This window comes from Chelmon rostratus, chromosome 15 (assembly GCF_017976325.1).
Source record: "Chelmon rostratus isolate fCheRos1 chromosome 15, fCheRos1.pri, whole genome shotgun sequence".
Lineage (NCBI taxonomy): Eukaryota > Metazoa > Chordata > Actinopteri > Chaetodontiformes > Chaetodontidae > Chelmon > Chelmon rostratus.
The window spans coordinates 11653950-11663493 of record NC_055672.1 but is presented as its reverse complement, the minus strand read 5'-3'; the positions used below and the strand labels follow the sequence as shown (position 1 = coordinate 11663493).

The window sequence follows — 9544 nt, the reverse complement described above, 5'->3', positions numbered from 1 at the left end:
TTTTTTTTGGGGGGGGGGGGGGGGGGGTCATGTCATCTTTTGTAATTGATGCGACATCTCTCTGAGCTTTGGACTTGATTATCTATTTTGTGTAATGTACATTTATTTAGGCTTGTCTGACTGTGCTGGTTGCTGATACGTCTTTGTTAAGGCTGCTTTTACTGTCTATTATTGCCTTTGTGTTCTGTACTTGTTTGTGTATATATTGCACCAAAGCAGCATGCACAATGTGTAGTTCCTTGAGGTAAAATAAAAGCCCATTTTTTTCCTCATGATTTCTGAAAGACAAAGTTCTTGGTACAACCTTTACCACAAGTTAGATATGTATGAGTTGTGACAACCAAACAGGACAAACCGGAGAATGACTTAATGAATGGCCCCTAAAGAACTTCAGAAATACGTCCTTATATACATGATTTGTTAAAAAAGCAAGACTAACCTCTGGTGTTTATGGACAGGTATCACAGGCTACATATGGGGCTCAGCACAGACTGATTCAAATCTTTCAAGGGGAATAAAAACATACTTTGTGATGCAAAAATGTACAAAAATAGCATTGTTTATTCAAGAAATCTGACCCCATATTTACTTCTTTCAGAGTAGGGTATAAACATATGTGTCCATTATTGTGACAAAAACAATAAGTTATTCAAGTATCAATCCAATATTGATTGAGTCTTTATGATCACAGCATTGCCATAACACCATCTGACAGGATTTGTGCCAGTACATGAGTCTTAAGGGAACCACTTCTCAGCCAAATAGCTAAAGAAAAAGCAGAATAAAACATGGTGTCTTTTATATCGATAGACCTGTGGTGTTGTGCAACATATAAACTGAGCTGCGTGGCGCTCCCCTTCAACTTTGTTGTGTCGATATCCTGAGCGTCTTCTCTTGAGAGGTCAGACAGAGCACTTACTTTGCTTAGCACAGCGACGGCCCCTGGTGAGACTGAGAACAAGGAGGTACAGCAAAGAGGAGGGCAGGGGAGGTGGAGATGTGTCAGAAAGAAAGAGTAAGAGTGGAGAAATAAAGGAGAGGAGTACACAGCATGAATGGTAGAAATAGATCACAGACTGTGGTGTTCCTGCAGCGTTTCTGCCCCCACGCTGCTAGCTGGTCTTCGCTGCTTTCGATGTGTTCATGAGGAAGGAGTCACAGGAGTAGCGCAGGAAGCGGTAGGTCTCCTCAGCTCTGGCTCGACTCATACAGCCTCCCTTCTGTATAGCTTCAACGGAGCTGCAGGAGGAACAAAAGGGTGTGAAAGGAGGTGTTCCTCTGTGTTATACTGCTCTTGTTTTGCCATTAAAGCACACACACACACACACACACACACACACACACACGCTTCCTTTACCTGTTAATGAGTTGTGCAATTGACCTGAAGTTGTGGCTCATGCTGAGGGCATGGACGTAGTTGACTGAGGGCAGGCTCAAGTACAGCTGCAGGGCCTGCTGCCTGTGCTGCCCTTTGACCTCCAGCGGTACACCGATGCCCTGGCCTTTACGCTGCTCCAGCCGCGCCAGGTCTGCCAGCAAGCCGGCGCTCTCTTCGGCGCCATCGCTCCACAGCAAACGCACCCCGGCCTGCACCAGTGCAAACAGAGTGCTGTCATAGTAACGCGTTCTCTGAAAGGGACGGGACGCCTCACCTGTGACAGGAACAGAAACATAAGTCATCTCACAAAGTAAATCAAAGTGTCGTGTCATCTACCAAAGACCCTGTAATGCAGACCTTCAGCCATCATGAAGATTGTCTTGCAAACGTTTACTTTAAGAGGCTGGAATAATAAATTGTTGGCAATCAACTGTTAAAATCATTGCTGTCCATTTACTAATCAATTTTATTCCCCTAGTATTATTGTATATTTAAGTAACCAATGATTAGCCTCTATAAAAGCCTCAGAGTAAACAGACCAAGACGCAAATTTAACTAATCTTTAATGACTATATTAAGTCATCAAATCATTAGGCTGACTGGCCTGGCTTGGTTCGGTCCTTCTCCACTATCAGACAAACGCGCTCAAACAATCTCTGCAAGCTGTTCACTCTCTCAGCCAATCGCTTCCGGTTCTGCGTTGCGGCCAAATCTGATTGGCTGTGCCTCTCCACTGCCGTGCGGTTGCTGACGATGAAGTAGCTGCCGTCCAGCGAGCAGACGTGGACGGTGGCCGCGTGGCGCTGACGCAGGCTGGTCATCAGCTCCACCCCGCTGCTGATGCAGCGACTGTCCACCAGGATGCGAACAGGTCCGAATGGAGCGGGGGGCTCGCTGGCCGGTGAATCTTGCACACTGGACTTGGGGGGCACTGAGGAGGTGGCAGGGAGTGGCTGGATGAGGGAAAACAAAAGTTTTATTAATCATGTATCTCATTTCACACACACGCTGTAGGACCCTGCGGGCAGATGTCATCTTGTTTGCTCGTACCTGGAGTTGTTTCTTTGAGGATAAAAGCGACTCTGAGTCAACAAAGTCAAGTTCATCAGAGAGCAAATGCTGACTTTCTAACCTCTGGCGATGCCTGCAGGAGAAAGAAAACAATGCTTCAGTGGCTGATGAGTGTTTGTTTTTGTGTGCTTTCACATGAACATTTCTTCACCTCTCATTTTGCCGCTCCTCAGTCACTGAGCAGCTCTGCGCCTTGCTCAGCAGCGACACTTTGGATGCTATGGTTGAAGACGAGGATGAGGAGGAGGGCCTCTGCTGCTGCTGAAGCCTGCTGGGCTCCGGCAGTACCGCCTTTGGCCACAAGGGGTCAGCGACACCACCTCCTGCTATGAGACCCCTCTTGTTGCCAACTTCCTCCGTCTCCTCCTCACTGGAATCATTCATGCGTATGACACGGGTGCGCTTGGTTTTCACCCTAGCTCTCTGCTCTGGTGGAGCCTCGGCTGTGGTCTTAGCGCCGGCTCTGGATTTGTGCAGGAAAACACGCCGTCTGGTGGCATACTGCCGCTTCCCGTCCACATACGAGTCCTCGGGCATCAGTTCAATGTCTTCGGCCTCTTCCTCGCTGCTGTCAAGCTCCTCTACCTCGCTGCCCACCACAAAGCTGTCCTCTGCATATGTTTCATCCATCTCAGGCACCTGGGACCAAAGGTTAGGAACATGCAGTTGAGTCAATAACACAAAAGTTAACTAAACTTAAGTTTTTTTTTGTATATGAATTGCATTTGAGTATGTAGCAAACCTGGGAAAATATGTCCATGTTGTGCTGATTTCTGTAGGACATTTTGAACTTGCCCTGGACTGCAGGGCTTCTCACTGACTTCAGGTAAACGCCGTACATGTCCGAGTCTGACACAGAGACAGGAAGCATTAATGTTAGAGCACAATTCCTTCAGCCTGCTTAAGCTCAAACACTTCAATGAATTAGATTTAGAAATAATCGGCTGATGGTCCCATAAAAATCACATTTCTTTAAAATAACCACGGTGTTGTACCATTCAGTCCCTGTGAGAGGTGCGTGTTATCGACCACAAAGCCTTCAAGGGAATGATTCAGTTCTTCTCCATCCTCTTCATCAGACGACACCTCTGCATCCTCGCCTTCCTCAGACAGCTCCGCTTCTTCGTCCAGGAACTGACGCCCTTTTCGACATACAGCGCGCTAAGACAGGAACGGTGGAAAATGTCAAGGCTGACGGATGCTGAAGGGGTCCGTGCAGCTGACAGATATTTATAGATGTGACATTTTAGGGAAAAAGTTTGAAATATGATTGTAAAAAGACAAACAGTAGCAGCTATATTCTGAATGCTTGTGTTTAGTTCTCAGTAGCAGCTCTGTAGCTATGACAAGACATGAAGATAAAGACACAATCCACTGTTTCCCAGAGCTGCGTTTATCTACACTGTTGTTGATATGAAAACATGAGACACAAATGACAGGATACAGATTCAGATCACAGTGTCCCTGCAGAGCCACCTGTTGCCACACAGACCTTGGTTTTGCCTTTTTGGACTCGTTGCCTCTCAGCTGCTGCCGCGCTTCTGTGCGTGGACACTGATTCATTCTGGAAATCATCATCAGAAACAGCCTCGCCCTCAAAGTCATCAGACTGGAGACAGATGAGGAGAACAAATGAGTCAAAACCTGCACACTGCTGATGGTTTGTGATGCTGCATCTTATCAAACGGTGAGGAATCATCATAAGTAGCGCATGGAGTAAAAGTACTTAAATAAGCTGTGTTGAACAGGTTGAGCCATTTGGCTTCTTAACAGCTAACGAAGAAAATCTTACTATGTTAAGAGCCGCTACACGTTTCCTGTTCACAACCACCGGGGAGTCCACATCACTGCAGATCTTTGACTGGAAGAGACAGCAAATGCAACATTTGACACACATACACGTGCATTATGTGTCTGTGCACGCCAGTTCTAAACAAGTCTAAACAAGTCCGTCAACCTGTTTTTCAGGTATATCATCAAAATACATGTTGCTAACCCGTTTCAGGTGCTAAAAATGCCTCTTTGCTGCTTGCAAGCTGGTTGCCATGACAACTGCAGGAACCTTGTCAGTGATGGACAGAGGCAGCCTGAGGCGTCTCAATCAGATCTCTGAGGCTCTCTGCACCGCAGCATAAAGGTTAACTCCTGACTTTTATTGACTGTGTCTTTGTAATGTACACACAAAGATGATGACTAAAGAGGCCGTCTTTTTACACGCCTCATTAACCTTATAGCAGAGAGAAAAAGAGCAAATGCACATCAGCTGGAGCTGTAACAATTAGGCAGCTGAATTTTTAGATTTTATTTATTTATTTGTTTGTTTGTTTTTAGGAGAAATGGCTTTCATTGTGTTGTATTCAGCTCATAACCTCTGTTTTTATGTCATGTTAATGTGTATATTTTGTTACAGCTTTGTCTAATTTGTTATCTCTTTGTACAATGCAACACTGACATAATACAATAATAATATTTAGTAAATTAACATGTAAAAAATTTATTATACAAATAAAAATAAAGTTTTCTTTATAATATGGTTCCAAGTTCTGAACCTTCAACTGAATATCCATGTTTAATATCTTAATACCAGACTTAGCTACAACCAATATAAGGAAAATACCCCAAGAGTCAGCGAGAGCAGGGGTGGAAGATGACTCACAGGTGGATTGCATGGTAACGAACAGGATAACGGATATGACTATGCCTTGGATACATGACTCAGTGAGGGATGGGGGCACGGACCCATCTCTTAGGGCCAGAGGTAGCAGTACTCAGGTGACAGGGAAGGCAACTAAGGAGAGCAAAAGTTGTGCAGCAGAGGACAAGAAGCTTCAAGTTTGCCCATGTGGCTGGCAGAAGATAACATCAATCCGAGGCCTTAGAACTCATCAGGGAAGGAGGAAGTGTTTAGCGGTGGAAGGGCAGAGTGGCCGCATCGACCAGTATTTCTTGAGAAGTCAGTCGAATCAGTCGGATGAAGTCCAGCGACAGGTAGAAAACCACAGTTCGCAGGATATCAGTAACACTATCCCTGGAGAGGAGGAGGTACGGAGAGGGGATGCAGTTGGTGTTGAGGGCAACAGGCCAGCCAAGGAGAGAAGCATGGAGCAGAAAGCTAGAGTTAGGTGGCCGAGGGCTAATGATAGCAAAGAGTGGGAGGCAGTTGATAGAGATTTATCAGTCATATTAAGCAGGCTTAGAGGAGATGTAGTGGAGAAATTGGATAAAATTGGAGATGTGATCTACTCCTATGGTCGAGAGAGATTTGGGGTGCTTGTCAAAAGGAAAGGCGAGAGGGTGCAGGTCGGCAAGTCTAGGCGGCAAAGAGAAATAGAGAAGTTAGTAAAGGAAAGGAGGCAGTTAAGAAAGCAGTGGAGGAAGGCGACAGAAGAAGAAAGGGAGGGAATTAAGGTGTTGCAGGAGGAACTGAGAAGCAGGTTAGCAGTACTCAGAAGGGCAGAACACCTTAGGGAGAAGAGAAAGAAGAAGGAACGTGCAAGGTCAGCATTTTTTAGGAACCCCTTTAATTTTGTGAAAGGCTTGTTTAATCAAGAAAAAGGAGGGCAACTTAAGGCAACGAAATCAGAGATTGAACAGTATTTGAAGTCGACGTATTCAGATTCAAAGGCGAATAGGAACATAGGTCTTCCACCTGACATGCCACCATTAGGGGAAGTGGAGCAGGAGAGAAGTGGTGTGGGTGGTTAGGCGTGCAAAGGCTTCTTCGGCCCCAGGGCCTAATGGAGTCCCCTACCGTGTCTATAAGAGTGCACCTGGCATCTTAAGGACACTATGGAGATACCTGAGAATAGTTTGGGAGAAACAAAGTATTCCAAGAGCATGGCGCAGGGCAGGAGGTGTCTTCATCCCTAAGGAGAAGGAGTCATCGGACCTTAGCCAGTTTCGGATGATTTCTCTCCTAAATGTTGAGGGAAAGATCTTCTTTAGTATCGTAGCACAGAGGCTGGCTAAATACTTAGAAAGGAATGGTATGATAGATACGACAGTGCAAAAAGCAGGGATACCAGGATTTGCGGGATGCTTAGAGCATACTAGCATGATTTGGCATCAGATTCAGACAGCTAAGAGGGAGAAAAGAGACTTGAATGTTGTATTTTTAGATCTGGCTAATGCGTTTGGGTCAGTGCCACATAACCTTATTTGGAGTTCCTTTGACTACTTTAAAGTGCCGGAGATAGTTGTTAACTTGGTGAAAGCATATTTCCAAGACATCAGACTGTGTGCAAGTATCGCAGAGCTCACAACAGGCTGGCAAAGATTGGAGGTTGGTATTATGGCAGGATGTACAGTGTCCCCGCTAGCTTTCACAATGGCTATGGAGGTAATTATTAGGGCTTCCAAGTGGGTCGTAGGTGGAGAGAGATGGCAGAATGGAATGCGTCTTCCACCAATTAGGGCTTATATGGATGATATGACACTGCTAACTTCAACAGTGCCATGTACAAGGAGGTTGTTAGATAAAGTCAATCAGAATCTCAAGTGGGCTAGTATGAAGATTAAGCCTAGTAAGTCAAGGAGTATTTCAATATACAGAGGGAAAGTAAGTGATAGAAAGTTTGCTATAGATGGTGAGGAAATCCCAACAATTAGGGAGAAATCAGTTAAGAGTCTAGGACGGTGGTACAATGTGGACCTGAATGATGTTGAACAGGTTGTGCAATTTAGAAAGGATGTTGCAGAAGGGCTGGAGAGAATAGATAAATCAGGGCTCCCAGGAAAACTGAGGTTGTGGTGCTTGCAGTTTGGCTTGTATCCTAGGTTAATGTGGCCAATGTCAGTATATGAAGTCCCATTATCTGTAGCAGAGAGAATGGAAAGGCTAGTTAGCTCTTATATTAGAAAATGGTTGGGTGCTCCCAGGTGCTTAAGCAAAGTAGCTTTGTATGGGAAAGGAATGCTTCAGCTGCCAGTATCCAGTCTAACAGAGGAGTTTAAATGCACTAAGGTTAGGACAGAACTTTTATTATCTGGGAGTAAGGACATGTTAGTTAGCAATGTGGTTCCGAACCCTTCTGGGGGGAGGAAATGGAACCCAAGGGCAGCAGTGCAGGAGGCAGAGGCAGCTCTTAGGCATGCAGAAATAGTAGGAAATGTTCAATTTGGCCGGGGAGGCCTGGGGCTTGGCCCAGGCAAACCAGTGTGGAATAAAGCAGGTCTAAAGGAGAAAAGAAAGCTTGTAGTGGAACAGGTGCGTAGACAGGAGGAGTTGTTAAGAGGGGCAAAAGCAGTTGGTCAAGCCAAACAGGGACAATGGTTGAATTGGGAAGGTGTTGAGAAGAGGAAACTTAGTTGGAGGGACCTGTGGAATATGGAGGAAGGCCGTATTAAATTTCTGATAGGGGCGACATACGATGTGTTGCCAACCCCAGCAGAACCTAAGTCTCTGGGTACAGGGCGATCAATCGTGCCCACTCTGCTCAGGTACAGCAAGTTTAAAGCACATTTTGTCAGGTTGTAGAATTAGCTTATCACAAGGCCGGTATACATGGCGGCATAATCAGGTGCTGAGAAGCTTAGCCGCAGGCATTGAGGAGAGAAGGAAGCAGGTGAATTCTGGAAGTTCTAGAAAGGAGAGGTTAGATGTGCAGTTTGTTCGAGAGGGGGAGAAAAATAAAGCTGCTAAGTCAGGGAGAAAGCAGGTAGGTGGCTGCCTGGTAGGGGCTGATGATTGGCAAATGCAGGTCGACTTGGGAGGAAAGCTAGTTGTGCCCCAGGAAATAGTTTATAGTAATCTGAGGCCAGACATTGTCTTATGGTCCATGAGTAAAAAGACTGTGTATTTTATTGAGTTAACAGTCCCTTGGGAAAATTCAGTGGAGGCAGCTTATGAAAGGAAGAAGACTAAGTATGCAGATTTAAAGACAGAATCTGAGCAGAGGGGATGGAAGACCAGGGTCTGTCCGGTTGAAGTGGGGTGTAGAGGTTTTGTTGCAGGGTCAGCTGTTTCACTGTTGAGGGAGCTGGGAGTGCATGGGCAAAATTTAAGAAAGACAGTGAGGGAGATGTCAGATGAGGCTGCTAGGTCTAGTCAATGGATATGGATCAGGAGAAATAATAGTAGTTGGGGGGTGAAATAGGGACAGTGAGGGAGGGGGGGGGGGGCAGAGGACATGCATGCCTAACCCGGCAAGAGAAGAGGTTAAAGTCTGAACAAGACACCTCTCCTCTGCTCTGCTTTCCCCGCCCCATCTTCTCGCTCTGCCAATAGGAAGAGAACCAGGAAGTTTAGATAAGGTGGGGGTGTGGCCAGCTAGAGTCTCTCTTTGGGACCATGCGGCCTGTTCAGGTGAGTGTGCGTGGTAAGATACAGAGTTGGCTTGTTTTTTGATCTTTTTGGTTGTTTTCCTGTTTTGTTTGCTTCTTGAAGGAAATGTTAGGGTTTGTTTTCCTGCTCTGTTTGCTTTTTGAAGGAAATGGTAGGGTTTGCTGCTTCTTGAAGGAAATGTTAGAAGAGGCTGTTAAATCTAGTCTGTGGTTTAGGCCTCCACCTTCAGCACCCTCTAAATTTTCCACCCCCTACCCGAACAAGGGTCTGTATCCAATCCCTACTTTCATCTTTTGACTCTACCTCTTTATTTTCCATCCCCTACCCGAACCAGGGTTTGTATTCCCACCCCGCTTTTTCTTGGTGCAGTTGGTGAGAGGCAGGGGTAGATGATGGTAGTGTGGCAATCAGCAGTTACATGTGGCATCTAGGCCTATGGTAGCATTGTAGCAGCTAACAATAGCTAAAGCGGTGAGAGTACGATAGTATCTTAGCAGTTAGTATTGGTAGCTAGCAATTAACATTAACGGTATAGGTGAATCTAGCTTTATTGTCTTCTTCTGTTCCTCTTAGCAGGTAGCGGTTAGCACGTAACATTAGCTAAATGGTAGCATCGGAACTGTATTGTCTTCTTCTGTTCTTCCTAGCGGTTAGCATTAGCATTAGCAATAGTTAAATGGTAGCATCGGTACTGGCCACTACCTGGAGCATCTCTGGGTCAGTTGAACGTGGCGGTGCTGTTTGGATTGTGTAGGAGCAGTGTGAACTGGCACTAGGGGGGGTGACTCTGGGACGCCGGAGTTCACTGCCTA

At 45.8% G+C, this 9544-nt stretch overlaps 1 protein-coding gene across 2 annotated transcripts in view; it reads right to left on the bottom strand.

Moving 5' to 3' along the window:
* Positions 1-584: 584 nt before the first annotated feature.
* Positions 585-9544, bottom strand: part of fancm (FA complementation group M) — a 45920-nt gene continuing 36960 nt past the window's right edge. Inside the window, exons 16-24 of one of the 2 annotated variants that reach the window (XM_041953766.1) lie at positions 4242-4310; positions 3942-4058; positions 3445-3610; positions 3192-3298; positions 2601-3088; positions 2429-2522; positions 1983-2331; positions 1358-1652; positions 585-1239 (exon numbers count right to left, since the gene is read on the bottom strand). In XM_041953766.1, coding sequence (XP_041809700.1) covers positions 1113-1239; positions 1358-1652; positions 1983-2331; positions 2429-2522; positions 2601-3088; positions 3192-3298; positions 3445-3610; positions 3942-4058; positions 4242-4310 — 1812 coding nt within the window. In that variant the 3' untranslated portion in view covers positions 585-1112. Of the gene's footprint in view, positions 1240-1357; positions 1653-1982; positions 2332-2428; positions 2523-2600; positions 3089-3191; positions 3299-3444; positions 3611-3941; positions 4059-4241; positions 4311-9544 lie in introns of those variants that run through there. The other variant, XM_041953767.1, reaches the window with a different exon arrangement.